Genomic DNA, 13467 nt, shown 5'->3' with positions numbered 1-13467 from the left:
TTTCATAACTGGTACCTGATGATTAAAATAATATTTCAAACTATGCGGCCATAATTCTGTCACGTAGGCTGTGAATCCCATAGTCCGCCGTCCGTTTGTTTACGCGAATGTCAAAATTACGCGCCACACTGGGCATAACTCGCCGCAAGCGCTATTCGCGTATTTTCAAGACCAGCACGCACGGTTCAAATGCCTTCCGTGAGTTTTAAAGCTATTGAATCGTTTAGCTCAGAAGATCCGGTAAGTAAACGGCCCACCAGGCCATACCAAACCCTCCGGAACTGAAGGAATTCGTTCCCCGCCACTTGCAGAACTACCCCGCCTCGAATCTTCTGAAGCCCGGCAACAAGAAATGGAAGTGTCGGGCAGCGGGCGAACCGAACGCCTTCGTGGTGCTACGGCTCGAGGAACCGGCCCACATCACCGGCATTGACATCGGGAACGAACATTCCGCCCTGATCGAGGTGCTGGTTGCCCGGAGCGGTCCAACCAATCCGGCCTTCACGGAAATTCTGCTTGCCACCAAGTTCATGAACCCGGTGGACAGCCGCAACTCAACTGGCACGAACGGGGTGCAGTGTTTCGGCTCTTCCGCCCTCATACCGTCGGTGGCAGGCGAGAAGTGGGATTTGGTGAAGATCATCTGCACCCAACCGTTCAACTCGCGCGTCAAGTATGGTCTTACGTTTGTCGCGCTGCATACCACGGCCACCGGTGGCGGGGTGGACAAAAAGGAGAAAAAGAGTCTGGTGCCGGAAAAGTTCCAGCAGCAGATCCGGCAGGAAGCGGACAAGTCCAAAGACAAGCCGCTGGGCGGGTTAAACTTGGGTCGGTTTATGCTGCGCGAAGAGTCGCCGGATTCGGACGATGCCGGAAGCTCGAGCATGTTTGCCCGCTGGAAGAACAAAACGGCGGCAACGATCAGCTCAACCACTGCGGGTCCATCCGTCAGTGCCTTGATGCGCGATGCCAGCCACACACCGAAGGTACTGCAAAAGAACATTCCCACACCCGGGAGTGTACGCAGTGTGGCGCAAGCGAAACCAAAACCACAAACGTTCGCGGCGAGCGATGAAGAGGAGGACGTGAAGATAGTCCACACCAGCGTGAAGGTTAACCGTAACGATGTATCCGTGTTGTACGACGCAGAGGATGATAAGCCGACAAAGAAGGTGAATGAAAGTGTAGCCACATCGCATGCCCGTAGCGAGGTGGGAAGACGTGAATCGGCCCTCACACCGAAGGCCGAATCGAAGAAACCATCCAAACTGCACGATACATCTTCTTCCAAGTTTAAAGAATTCCTAAACCTCGCCGGGTCGACGAATGGCGAACCGAGGCGAAATGACGAAAGGAAAAGTTTGACTGCAACAACCCCGGAAGCTAGAAAACCACTAACAAATCATGTACATTCTGAGCAGAAGAAGAAGAACACACCGGTTAAACCACAGGACCAATCCCGTCCATCGTTGTCCATCGAGAAGCAAAAGGTGCCGCCTGCGAAGCGATTGTCCTCTCCGTCGAAAAGCCCGCCCAGCAACCATCGTGACGCTTACCCTAATTTGAAAAAACCGAGGCTATCAAACGGCCCCGTGGAGGACAGTGATACGGAGGTACAGAGGAAACCGGTACAGTACAAACCGTTTGGCAAGCTGCTGGAAAATGTGGTTCTGGTTATAAGTGGAATACAGGTAAGTGTACTTTCGCTAAAAAATGTTGATTCTTTCGTTAGATTACGTTTTCCACAAATTTGGCCAAATTTTGATATTTCCACGTCATTAGTTGTTCATTCCGCTTTCGGCTTTTCATCTCCACTGTCCGGATCGGGATTGGATTCTCCCTCCGGTTCCTGTTTGATGGGTTTGTGGGGGATTGTTTTCGAATCCGCATCCCCATCGGAACCATCGTCACTTTCTTTCGCCGTACTGGAATCGTCCGTATCGCTGTGTTGTTCCTTTTCCGGGGCTGGCTGTTCCTTTTTAGTAGGATCGTTTACGGTGGTTTCCGTGGATTTTTCTTCATCACTATCGCTTTCGGATGCATTACCGGGACCTTCGGGGCCTTTTTCGCCGTCATCCAGACATAGGGGAACAAATTCTTCCAGTTGCGGAAATGGGCTGGCCATCGTCGCACCGTCCACCGTATCGGTGGGCCACATTGTGACGCTGTTGGAGAAATTAACTATCCTTTTCAGCCCCGAACCGCTGCTGAGCTGAGTATCGATCGCACGGTCCAATGGTTTCGTTTGTCCCGATGAGGAAGAACTGCCACCGTTGGCGAATCGTAACCATTCGTTCAGCCGATAGTATCCGTTGTGGTTTTGCGCTATTTGGCAGTCAACGAGCTGCTCCATCACCTCGTTCGAGAGATAGGTCAGGTCGGCTTCGGACAGTTGCTGCAAGCTCTTCAGAAACACGTATGCCTGCAGGTCAGCCAAGGTGCATGCTGGAAACGAGAAAAAAAACCCGTAAAAATGTGCAAAATTTAAAAATCATAAATAAAAGCTCGTATGTTACCTCGGTTCATGTGGCAAGTATAGTATGCCAGACCTTTCAAAAAGTAACGATAATACTTTTTGGGTATATCTTTCGAGTGCTCTGCTGTGTCTCCCATCTTGGCCGAACGATCCATTTACTTGCACTGCTCGTACATCACCTGTTGTTCAATGGTTGCTTTGATCACTTTTCCTTTACAGAATCCCGATCGTGCTGACATTCGTAACCAAGCGCTGGCGATGGGAGCTAAGTACAAGCCTGATTGGGATGCGTCCTGTACCCATCTGATGTAAGAACAGTATTGAAACCAATCATTTGCACCCTCTAAAATGATTTTCTTTCGTTGCTTTTAGCTGTGCGTACAAAAACACTCCAAAGTACAACCAGGTGCACGGGAAGGGAAAAATCGTAAAGCAAGACTGGATCAAAACATGTTACACCAACCGGAAACGGCTTTCCTGGCGCAAGTTCGCCCTGGATACGGCGGAAGCAAATGCATCCGATTCGGAGGCTGAAATTGTAGATATTGCGAACAAACCGGCGGACAAGGTGGAGGAGAACCAGCCCGACGACGTCACCGTAGTGGACACCGTACAGGAGGGGGCCGTAATGCTGCACGAGTTGAGTGACACGGATGAGGACGCTGTCTATGGTCCATCTGCACAGAAGGTGTACGAGAAGAGTACGGAAGAGGAAGGCGATCGTGCAAACGAGGACAGTGGTGCAGCGGACGGTGGGTTGGATTTCTTCAAGGGTAAAAAGTTTTACCTTCATCCCGAGCTGCCGGCCGTGGATAATATTAAGCTCGAACGGTACATACAGACGTTCCGGGGGTAAGTGAAGCGAAATGCTCGCGTACACAGTAATGATGTTAGCATAATCCAAGGATTGCTTTGCCGCCCTCTGCTCATTCACAGAAGCGTTTGCACAGAGATGACCAGGGCGGATTATGTGATTGCTCGCAGTAAGCATACCTTACCGTCGTCCAGCCGGGCAGAGCTGGTGAAACCGCTTTGGGTGTACGAGTGCAACGACATGGAATGTCTGATACCGGTAAATCGATATCGCATTGTTTAGTGACCCCGCTCTCCCGGGCGCTGTGTAACATGACCATCCATGCAATGGGACGTGAAATACATATGTTGTAGTATTTATTCCGATCGAAAAAGACACTGAATCGAAATAACAGCGTTGAGTGTGTGTGTGTGTGTTGCCTCTATATCGAACGTACGCTAGCACACCGGACCACAAAAAAAAGAAGCCGCCCTTAAACGATCATTTCCAGCTCGCGCGCGTACATGATCGCCTGCTCGGCCAGCTCCTGCGACGGTATCGGTTCCTTCGGTTTCGCCAGCTCGTTCACGAAGTGATAGAACCCGTCCGGGCTCAACTTCCAGCCCTTCTTCTCGCCGAACTGCTTCACCTCCTCCTTGGACTTCAGGTTCAGCCGCTTGGCCGCCTCCTGGAGCGAGATGCGCTCGTACGAGCTTTCCAGACAGGCACCGATCTCGTTCCGCACCGTCTGCAGCAGGATGTCGATGAAGAAGTTGTAGCTTTCCGCCGGCACGTTACCCTTCGCCTGGAAGATTTTGTTGTACCGTCCCTCCATCAGATACTGCTCCAGCGCGAGCGGGTGCCGGATGAATGCGTTCGTCTGGATGATGTCGGCGGGCAGCAGCTCCAGCTCGGTGTGAAACTCGGCCACCCGGTTCTGGGACAGCAGAAACAGCAAGTTCAATCCCAGCAGCTGGTACTTGTTCTTGGACTCACCGATCAGTGTGCTGGAAGCAGGTTGAGTTTACGGTAAGTGATATGAATAAACGGATGGGATTTTCCCCCAGATGGATAGTTACTTGTAGTCGTAGTAGAACCATTTCAGCTGCAGGATGTAACGCTCGAAGGCCGGGATGTTTTTGGTGGCGATGCTGTACTCCACACCTATCTCGAGGATGTCACGTGCGATCAGCAGCTCCTGCTGGTTGGCCTGTGCATTTCCGGTCGGTATGTAGGACATGCCAGCCAGAGCCACCTGAAACAGCCAACGCATACACAATGCACATTCATAAACAATCGTAAAATGCAGAGCATGAAGGGGTCTCCTTTCCACCGCCGTGCAGTCCCGCGACACTTACCTTTAGTTTGTCCAGAATTGTGCCACATAGTTTCAGATTGATCGGAGATTTAGTCCACTCCGTCTTCAGCTGCTTGTACAGTGCGACCGTGCTTTCCATTGTTGTTCGTTTGCGCGACGACGGGAACGTTTGTTGCAGTAGCAGGACGAAATTGTGGCCGCTTTTCCTTCTTGTCGCGTTTCGTGGGATTCCTCTCGGTCCGCGAGAATGATTGGTCGAAATTTTGTGTCTGTCATCGGGTGTCAAAGTTGACAGCAAGCGCCCACCGCCGCGTGAAGCACCGAACCGTGCGCTGTAAACGCACCGCGGTCGGGAATTTTTGCCCATTCCGCCATTTTGGACGGGGCAGCTACGGCGTCACAAAGCTTGACAGCGTCACTTTCCGCTGTCTATACCTTGTTGGACACACGCAACGTCGCGAAGAAGCTCGAACAAGAAAAAGTGTCAACTTTTGCAAATTTCGAAGCGTTGGTTTTGTGCGTGATGCGTCGTGCTGTTCGTTTTGTCTGTACGCTGGTGCGTGAAAAATAGTTGCCGGAAAAAAGCGTGACCCCAGTTGCGGTACGCAGCACAACAAAGAGTGTGGCGGGTGGCATCGGCAAAGGGCACATCGGACACACACAGCGCTTGATTTCGTCCCAATTTGGCCCTGGCGATATGGGTCGACGGTGAAAAACGATTAAATTTTGCTTCCTTCACTTTGCTGCTGGCTGTTTGGAGACGGTCCCGGTAGCATTTGCCCTTTCCGTACCGGGTGTAGGGAGGGGTTTGGTCGGCGTAGCTGCAAACGTAACAAGGGGCGCCCATTCGCGCGGGAACCCTGCTTGATTGATAATATTTCGGAACAGGGTGAGAATATCATTTTCACAATACCGCCGTCAGCGACCTCTAGCGGCGTCAAAACGGGCTCGCAGTACGCCGTCACCCGTAGACGGTCCGCTACTGCTGAGAAGAAGATAAACAAAACAATTCCCCCTCGCCAGAAAGCCCAACCTCGACGAAGGGGTGGCGTACCGAGGCAGCGACCAGGGACGTTACTGACTAGGAGGGAAATTTTAACCAACAAAAAGTACCAGGTATGTGTGTGTGTGTGTGTGTGTGTGTGTGTGTGTGTGTGTGTCAGGTAGTTTTAATTAGGTTGCCGTCTGTCGTCGGGTTGCTTGGATGTGTCCCCAGCAAGCGGCAGTCGCTGTGATGGAATGTTGTTTTAATTAGGCTCTTGACGTTTGGCCGCTTTCACCCTCGTTTCCAGCCAGTGGTCGTGCTCGTCGATTGTTTGGCAGGCAAGGCAGACAGGCAGCGCGTCGCAAAAATGCCGAGAATCAAAAAGAGGCACGATGAGGAGCCGGTGATGAGGATGAGAGAGCTGCCCGAGACGCTAACCGCGGGCAGATCGCGCCGCACGATAAAGCCCAATCCAAAGTACATGAACGACGAAATGCTCGTTCCGACGGGCAGGAACACCGTGGACGAGAACGAGATGAGCGCCGAGGAGGAGTACATTGTCGATTACGAGGAGAACGATGATCCGGAAGATTCGGGACTGGTTGTGCGGCGCTCGGTCGTCAGTTCCACTCCGCAAACGGACGGGCAGCCGAGGCGCAGGGGCCGTCCGCCGAAGCAAAAGAATGTGGAGGCGCCGCGCACCGAACCGGTGAAAAACCTTCGCAAGGAGGTGCTGAAAAAGCTAGACTACAGGACGATTAGCATTAGCAAATCCCGCCACATGGGCTCGCAGCAGCTTGATGGAAGGCGCAAGCTGAACCTGACCATAGACTCGGTGGACACAGGTACGTGTTGTTTCGGTTTCCTGTTGAAGATGTTTTTTACGCTCATTTCACACTGATTTATTTCTCCTCACGCTTCCGTTGCAACAGATTCCGCCGATCAGGACGAAATGGACGACATGGATGGGGATCGACACTCGCTGCGGTCACGCGGCAACAGCGGGGAGCTCGTGAATCGCACGCAGAAGGTGCTGAATTCGGCTGCACCGAAGAAGCAGCTCCCCGTGAGGATGATGGATCGTCGAGGCAGTGCCATTGCCAAGGGTGGTTCGATAGATAGCAAAATGGACGCCACAACTGAGGAGGACGAGTACGATGATGAGGAGGAAGATTACATGAACGACTCCGACGCGAAGATGAGCGAGGAGGCGCCGGCCAAGCGTTCGGTGGGCCGTCCCCGCAAGCACCCGGTCAAACAGGTTTCGCCCTTTGGGGGCAAGGTGCTGCTGCCGGGCATGAAAACCTCCCCGACCGCCGCCGCCCCGGTCCTGAAGCGCAAGGCGCCGGAGCTGGACGAAGAGTCGAAGCCGCAGGAATCGCAGCAATCGAAAATGTTGCGCCGCTCGTACGGGCTGAAGAGTGTGCACGAGTCAAACCAATCGTCGCAGGAGGGCGAATCGGAAGATAACTACGAGCTGGAAGATAAGAAGCCCAACCGATCGTCCACCTCATTCCAAACCCAGGCGCGGGAACGGGGCCGTCCGCCGAAGGGTACCTTCACACCGGGGCAGTTGGTAAAGACGGAGAAAACTGGCACCGGTGGTGGTGGTGGTGGTGGTGGTGGTGGGGCCCCCCCAATGGCCAATCGATCATTGCCCGAAACGAAACTAACAAAACCATCGCCGACGATAACGATCGTGAACGTGAGCGATATTATAAAGATGCGCTCGAAAAGCTCCGGCGACCTGCGGCGAAGGTTGGACGAGGAGGCAGCATTCGATTCGGAGGACATGTCCGAGCAGGAAGAGGCACAGACGGACCGCAAGCAGGAGGACGGCAAAACGAACAACCAGCTGGTGGCGTCCATCCTCGAGCGCAAGCGGCCAATCTCGCTCGAGCATCTGCAGAAAGTGCGCCGGCACATCCGCGACATGCCGACCAAGGGCGAGCTGAAGGGAGGAAAGCAGCGGGCCCGCCCGGCGACGAATGAGCTCAGCGAGAACGATGTCGTTGACTTCGAGGACGTGCTGCAGAAGAACATCGTGAGCGCCGACAAGGACACCCGGCTGGTTACGGTCGGCGCGGTGCGAGGGCGTGCCCGGCCAGCGGGCAATGCGAAGCAGGACGAAAACTACGGCTACGCCACAAAGCGTATCCCGCCGGGCAGTGCGGGAGGCAAGGCGGCGGGCGGTGGCGCTGCTGCCACGACGAGACGGTCGCTGCAGCCGCCCCGAATACTGAACGCGACCATGAAGCTGGGCGACAACCGTCCCCGGTCGAAGCAGGCGGGCGGTTCGGGCGACAATCACTACTCGATCGATCTCACCGATCCGGACAACAACGTAAAGCTGGTGTCCTCTTCGAACGAAAACTCTCCCTCGAAGCGGTCGCCGGCGGCACCGTTCGGGCAGAAAGCGCCAGCGAATGTGGCCCGCTCCGCCACCGGGATCGTGCGGGACATTAGTAATAGTGGCAGTGGTAGCGTGCGTTCTTCACCGCAGGAGGTGAAGAAGAAGCGCGTCACGCTGTACGAAACGTGGAACGTGCTGCACATTCGTTCGTTCGACTCGACGATGAAACCGCCCCAGCTGGCAATGAACATGATTAGCCTCGGCAATTCGGCGGCCGATATCGTGATGCCATCGAGCGCCTGGTCGTTCCGCACGCTGCTGGAAAAGCGCAAAGTGCCTGCGGGCGAGGGCGACCTCCTGTTCGCTGGCAAGATACAGGACGTTACGATCAGCGAGGAGGACAAGGCGAACTACGAGCCGAGCAAGATCATGTTCCGCCGGAAGGCGGCCTCGCCCGGCAAGTTTAACGTGCAGTTCGACCGGACGGTCACCTTCCGCGGCGACACCTACTCGCTGAACGTGAACGGGCAGAGCTGCAAGCTGATGGCGGCCCCGAGCCGGATAGACACGCTCGAGGATATCGAAACGCTGCTGCAGATCGTGGACCATGTCGATCTGAAGCACAGCTGCATCCAGCTGCAGCCGCCCTCGCGTCTACAGATGCGAGATGCTACCGGCGGTACCAGGCGCGTCGCCGTTAGCAAAGATCCCGTAATAATGTAAATAAGGGCCCGCGGGATCACTCGGCGGGAATGGCACGGGCGGCATTTTCTCTCTCCCTCCCGGGCTTCTCCTGCGCCAATGCACTACCCGCAACGTCGCGCTTGGATCTAGAAGAAGAACAACAAACTGTTGTTTCATTTGTTATGCTTTGTACAAATATTCAAGGTAAATATCCCGCACAGCAGAGGTGTAGGTGTAGTGCTTTTATTTTCCATGAAAAGCAAAGCACTACCAGTACAAACACGCATGTCTTTGTTTTACAATAGTGGGCTGTACAGATAGGAGGTTGTACTACTTGCAGTAGTGCCAATGCGGATTGAATCTGAGCATTCGAAAATCGGCGCATTACGCAAAATCGCTCGAAGCATCAATTTTAAATAAACAAAATCTTCCGCTGACCATTTTAAAATTCGAACTCGCGCCAGTAACACAAACAATATGAGTTGTTTTTTAAGTTAAATTTTTAATTGAATTCAACGCGGGGGAAAAAAACTAGAACCCGGCACACGTTCAAATTGTTGCCGCGCGACGGTCCGCTTTTAATCCATTGTAGTAACCTTGGTCAGATTGTTTGAAAATTTATGAGCACACATGATAATGCATAAACCCTGACTGTCATCATTGATTCATAAAAATCAGATTAAATTTTTTGGTCCAATTACCTTCGCCCGCTCTATAAACCTTGGCACGTGGGACACACATTGTCCCAAAGGTAGCAAATAATTTGAAATAATTTGAATCTTAATTGAATAATTTGATGTAAATTTAAATTCAAATTTTTAAATAATACTTCCCTTTTTTCTTTTCTTTTCCCAGATCGCTTTGCACACCTGCGAACCAACAGAAATTCAAACTGTTTGCGCCCCATTTCCGTGTTCGATCCGTGCGCTAGCGAGAAATGTGTTACAAGCTGTGCCTGTTTTCAACTCAACATAACAAACAAACCCCGTAAAAAAACACTGTGTGAAGAAATCGTTCGTACATGGTCGAACTTGTGACCCTTATCGGTTAAGGTAGAGAGTGCGGTGGTATATAGTGTGGTATATATTACGGGGAGGGGATGATACATGAAACACGCATGCAATATCGCTCGATAAGTATAATCGCCCCTCTTCTGGTGCGGCGTGTAAACGAACGAACGACAGCAAGATTCTGCGTTTGAACGGAAAGTTTAGTTTCTTATATTTTTTTAGCTACAAAACTACATACACAAACAGTAAACTAACGCGCACGAGACGCGCACGTGCCCGTTGCGTATATATGTAATTGGAAGGAAAAGGATTCGTAGCTGCACGAACTAATTTTAAACAAAACTTTATTTCAACTCTTGTTAGCTGACAAAAATCGATCCCAAATAAAAAGACACAAAAAGTAATAAAAACCCCGGCTCCGGGTGGGTATGGTGGCTATGGCTCAAACACAGTCCCACTGGTCCTGCAGGGTGGCCAAATCGGCCGGCAGCTCTATCTCATCCGCCCGCGGAAAGCTGCTCTGTGTGCCGGGCAGCTGTACGGACCATGCGGCCACCCGATTGGCGGCCGCAATACAATTGCCCAACTTTGCATCGGGATAGTTCGCTAGACAATGCGCCAGTGCACCGATAAATGCATCACCAGCACCCTGCAGATTCGATGATAAGGGAAAGAAAGAACAAACATGCATACGAGATTGCGATACAACCAGGGCGTCGTATCGCACCAGGCCACTTACCGTTGTATCCACGACCTTGTCCACCTTCTGCGGCTTCACGTGGTACACTTGTCCGTCGCCATTATCGTCCAGTGCTCGCGCAAACACGGCTCCCTTTTCGCCCAGCGTTACGATGACCGTTTTGCATCCCATGGTCTGCAGCTTGCGGGTGGCCACTTTCGCCTGTCTGCAAAGGAATGGCAGCGTTTGCGTTAGCGGCAGTCGGGTGGTGAGCTGACAGTCACTCCATTCAAGAACGAAGACATTACTGAACGTCGGCAACACTCGGCATGCCCGCTATTAGTGCGGCTTCCGTTTCGTTCACGCAGAATATGGTCGAGAGGGATAGTATCGCACGGGGCAGATTCGTTACCGCCGGGGCCGCATTCAGGATCGAGATGCCCCGGAACGATTGCATGGCAGCGATCGTCCCATCGATCGGTGTCTCCAGCTGGCACACCAGCACGCGAGCCCGCTCGAAAAATTCCGGCCGGCGAAACGCATCCACCGGGGCGAGACGCTTGTTCGCACCGGTCACGATGACGATCTGATTGTCCCCATTGTCGGCTACATTGATCTGTGCGATACCGGTGCTTTCGCCGGGCAGCAGATCGACCTGCTCCACGTTGACACCTTCCGCGGCCAGGGCAGTGCGGTAGGCCGCACCCCACGGATCGTCACCCAGCTTGCCGAAGAAAGCGGTACGGCTGCCGAGCCGGGCGGCGGCCACACACTGGTTCGCGCCCTTGCCACCATTACCCGTCGCAAACCGGCTACCATGGAGGGTTTCGCCGACCTTGGGCAAGCGCGGCACGTAGCTGGATGGGTTGGAAGGAGCAACAAACAGAACAGGATCGTTAAACTTCACACACACAACTTATAAACGAACGAACACAACAACAAAGAAAAACCGGCCAACCTTATAAAATCCACTATGCACGATCCAAAGACGAGCACATCGTAATCGTCTCCATCGGAGGACATTTTGTTTCACCTGTGCTGGGGTTGTGAGAATTCTGTAAACTGTGTAAATGTAAATGCCTCTCTACACCTTGTTATCTGCTTATCCTTCACTGCAGCGCAACAGCTGATAAGGAGGGGTTTGCCAAAACCCGTCATCAAACGAAATAACACACATGAACACACACATACACACACGCACACGTTCTACGCACCAACTGGATGGATGGGTTTAACTCAGCACCACATGGCCGGATTCGAATTTGTTTATTGCGCTATTCGCTTTACGCGCACCGAACGCTGCACCGCACAATTTCACGCAACACACGCGGCATGGGCACGTTTTCGGGCGATGGCGAATTCACAAAATTAACCCGACTCGAACAAATCCGCACAATACGCGACGTACGACGACATATTATGGACAACCATCATCATCGTCATCAGCATCGCCATCATCGTCGTCACCATGCCTACCCACGAGGTTAAGAGCAAGGGTGTAAACAGTTTACATTGGCCAGCTGTCTGTGCATCGTGTTTTCTTTGCTTTGTAAAATTTGTTTTATCGACTTCCAGCGCGAGGAATGTATTTGTGTTGGTTCGTAATGTCCTTTCCTTCTTGGTGTGTGCTGTTTTTTTTCTATTTTTAATTGTGACTGCACTTAAGATTAAACAAGCCGGTATGCTAACGCTCATGTGAATTAGATTAGAATTGCTGGTTTTGAATGATTTATCATTTTTAAACAAAGTGGAGATAAGTTTTCTTTTTGGAGAAAGTCAGCTAGGTTCACTCACTTTTCAAAAATGGAGCTTTCGATTCAATTAAATAGTATTGATGAATTTATTTTTTAAACCATTTCGCTGATATCAGATCGTTAATTGTTTCCAACCGAAACGAGCCGGAGAAAATAGAAATGGTTTTTTTTTTATTACCGAATGATTGCAGTTAATAATGTTGTAATTTAATACAATTTAATTGTATCTAAACTTCTAAACAATGAGAATTTGTATATTTTACACAGCTGACTTTAAATTGAATTTTAATCGTCATTCAGAAAACTACAGTGACTTTGATATTTTATAAAATCTGCGAAAAAGATATTCGAGAGTTTAGTATAAATTAATGATTATAATCTGTTTATCATTTCTCATAAGAAATAGTTTACAAGGATTGTGTGAGGGTAAAAAAGTGATGTGTAAATGAAACTTGAATTTTCTTTTCAAATATGATTCTACAAAGTGGAATAAATTTTGAACAAACAAGATGTAAAATCTGTTTATTATTTTAATATAAATCGTTAAAGATTAGTTTATTTTTAAAAATATTGCAACTTATGAAGGACGACCGACAAACAGCAAAATATTGTTCAATACAGGATTTCCCCTCGAAATACGTGGTTCAGATATGCACAGTTTTCTTAATTTTACGCTTTTTTTTTAGCAAAATGTACTGATTTAATGCATCGATTATAAAAAAAAATACTTTCAGTTTTATTTAAAAATATTTTTAAAAAAGTTGAACGCTTGCGACATTTAATTAGAAATTAATCAAGCAAGTAATTAAGTAAATTATTGATTTGTTTTGTAATAATATTTCACGAAATTTACATTGGTTCCAATCGATTAACCTTTACCCAATAACCTGTTTTTTTATAACGCTTAGCGTATTTGGATTGCACATCTTTACCTGCATTGAAATAACTTGGGAAAAATTATAACAAAAACCCTCTGATTGTTTTTTTTTACCTTAAAGTCCGACAGTTGATTAATGTAGTGATCTTAACCACTCACTTCAAGAAAAAATTGCATGAAAATTACAAAGTTTTGATAGAAAATTGCAAAATTAGACATGCGCGTTTTTCGCGTAATACAGTCAGAATTCAATAGTTGAACGCTTTTTAGTTGGCATGCTTTTTAGTTGAGCGCTCGATAGTTGGCTGACAGTTCAATTAAAAAGCATGCGTTTGTATTAGAAAATCGGTTTTTTTTAATTTAACCAAAAATCTCATGGCTTGCCGAGAAAAATATCAGAAAATTTTTGTATGGAAAAACTTGCCAACTAAAAAGCACATATTCAATAGTTGGCAGGGAATCGAAGTTCAACTAGTGAGTTCAGACTGTATTCGTTTCTTCGCATTAATAGCGTATTTCGGGGACAAGCTGTATTGTA

The 13467-nt window shown here is 49.9% G+C and overlaps 5 protein-coding genes across 6 annotated transcripts; 2 read left to right on the top strand and 3 right to left on the bottom strand.

Annotated features, from left to right (window-relative positions):
- Positions 1–41: 41 nt before the first annotated feature.
- On the top strand, positions 42–5164 carry LOC121589674 (DNA repair protein XRCC1). The gene is made up of 5 exons (XM_041908757.1): positions 42–240; positions 312–1691; positions 2696–2784; positions 2849–3328; positions 3413–5164. Exons 1-5 carry the CDS (start codon positions 190–192, stop codon positions 3570–3572), a joined length of 2160 nt encoding a protein of 719 aa, XP_041764691.1. The 5' UTR covers positions 42–189; the 3' UTR covers positions 3573–5164.
- LOC121589682 lies at positions 1699–2651 on the bottom strand. The gene is made up of 2 exons (XM_041908768.1): positions 2517–2651; positions 1699–2445 (listed from the first exon to the last, which is right to left on the bottom strand). Exons 1-2 carry the CDS (start codon positions 2629–2631, stop codon positions 1787–1789), a joined length of 774 nt encoding a protein of 257 aa, XP_041764702.1. The 5' UTR covers positions 2632–2651; the 3' UTR covers positions 1699–1786.
- LOC121589680 (26S proteasome non-ATPase regulatory subunit 8) lies at positions 3625–5678 on the bottom strand. The gene is made up of 3 exons (XM_041908765.1): positions 4628–5678; positions 4349–4524; positions 3625–4276 (listed from the first exon to the last, which is right to left on the bottom strand). Exons 1-3 carry the CDS (start codon positions 4952–4954, stop codon positions 3763–3765), a joined length of 1017 nt encoding a protein of 338 aa, XP_041764699.1. The 5' UTR covers positions 4955–5678; the 3' UTR covers positions 3625–3762.
- Positions 5617–8648, top strand: LOC121589673. Its single transcript, XM_041908756.1, has 3 exons — positions 5617–5703; positions 5880–6417; positions 6505–8648. The coding sequence occupies exons 2-3, from the start codon at positions 5940–5942 to the stop codon at positions 8646–8648; spliced, it is 2622 nt and encodes an 873-aa protein (XP_041764690.1). The 5' UTR covers positions 5617–5703; positions 5880–5939.
- A 19-nt stretch (positions 8649–8667) lies between these two features.
- On the bottom strand, positions 8668–11799 carry LOC121589681 (ribokinase). Of its 2 annotated transcripts, none has more exons than XM_041908767.1 (4): positions 11257–11799; positions 10607–11155; positions 10359–10524; positions 8668–8755 (listed from the first exon to the last, which is right to left on the bottom strand). In XM_041908767.1, the coding sequence occupies exons 1-4, from the start codon at positions 11319–11321 to the stop codon at positions 8732–8734; spliced, it is 804 nt and encodes a 267-aa protein (XP_041764701.1). In that variant the 5' UTR covers positions 11322–11799; the 3' UTR covers positions 8668–8731. The 2 variants fall into 2 exon arrangements, with proteins under 2 accessions (XP_041764701.1, XP_041764700.1); XM_041908766.1 differs by lacking the exon at positions 8668–8755 and adding an exon at positions 9947–10268 and having other exon boundaries at positions 11257–11795.
- Positions 11800–13467: the final 1668 nt, after the last annotated feature.

The sequence above is a fragment of the Anopheles merus genome, chromosome 2R (assembly GCF_017562075.2).
Source record: "Anopheles merus strain MAF chromosome 2R, AmerM5.1, whole genome shotgun sequence".
In the NCBI taxonomy this organism is placed as follows: Eukaryota; Metazoa; Arthropoda; class Insecta; order Diptera; family Culicidae; genus Anopheles; species Anopheles merus.
This window is presented reverse-complemented; position numbering and strand designations above follow the sequence as displayed.

What these genes read in the sequence shown, in the direction of transcription:
- LOC121589681 (XM_041908766.1), bottom strand. Translation starts at nt 11,321, where the DNA reads ATGTCCTCCGATGGAGACGATTACGATGTGCTCGTCTTTGGATCGTGC. An exon ending in TGCATAGTGGATTTTATAAG is followed by an intron (nt 11,156 to 11,256) that starts GTTGGCCGGTTT and finishes CAACCCATCCAG; the next exon opens with CTACGTGCCGCGCTTGCCCA. An exon ending in CCGAGTGTTGCCGACGTTCA is followed by an intron (nt 10,525 to 10,606) that starts GTAATGTCTTCG and finishes ATTCCTTTGCAG; the next exon opens with ACAGGCGAAAGTGGCCACCC.
- LOC121589673 (XM_041908756.1), top strand. Translation starts at nt 5,940, where the DNA reads ATGCCGAGAATCAAAAAGAGGCACGATGAGGAGCCGGTGATGAGGATG. An exon ending in CATAGACTCGGTGGACACAG is followed by an intron (nt 6,418 to 6,504) that starts GTACGTGTTGTT and finishes CCGTTGCAACAG; the next exon opens with ATTCCGCCGATCAGGACGAA.
- LOC121589682 (XM_041908768.1), bottom strand. Translation starts at nt 2,631, where the DNA reads ATGGATCGTTCGGCCAAGATGGGAGACACAGCAGAGCACTCGAAAGAT. An exon ending in TACTTGCCACATGAACCGAG is followed by an intron (nt 2,446 to 2,516) that starts GTAACATACGAG and finishes TCTCGTTTCCAG; the next exon opens with CATGCACCTTGGCTGACCTG.
- LOC121589680 (XM_041908765.1), bottom strand. Translation starts at nt 4,954, where the DNA reads ATGGGCAAAAATTCCCGACCGCGGTGCGTTTACAGCGCACGGTTCGGT. An exon ending in CAATTCTGGACAAACTAAAG is followed by an intron (nt 4,525 to 4,627) that starts GTAAGTGTCGCG and finishes TGGCTGTTTCAG; the next exon opens with GTGGCTCTGGCTGGCATGTC. An exon ending in TGGTTCTACTACGACTACAA is followed by an intron (nt 4,277 to 4,348) that starts GTAACTATCCAT and finishes ACCTGCTTCCAG; the next exon opens with CACACTGATCGGTGAGTCCA.
- LOC121589674 (XM_041908757.1), top strand. Translation starts at nt 190, where the DNA reads ATGCCTTCCGTGAGTTTTAAAGCTATTGAATCGTTTAGCTCAGAAGAT. An exon ending in CGTTTAGCTCAGAAGATCCG is followed by an intron (nt 241 to 311) that starts GTAAGTAAACGG and finishes CGCCACTTGCAG; the next exon opens with AACTACCCCGCCTCGAATCT. An exon ending in TACATACAGACGTTCCGGGG is followed by an intron (nt 3,329 to 3,412) that starts GTAAGTGAAGCG and finishes GCTCATTCACAG; the next exon opens with AAGCGTTTGCACAGAGATGA.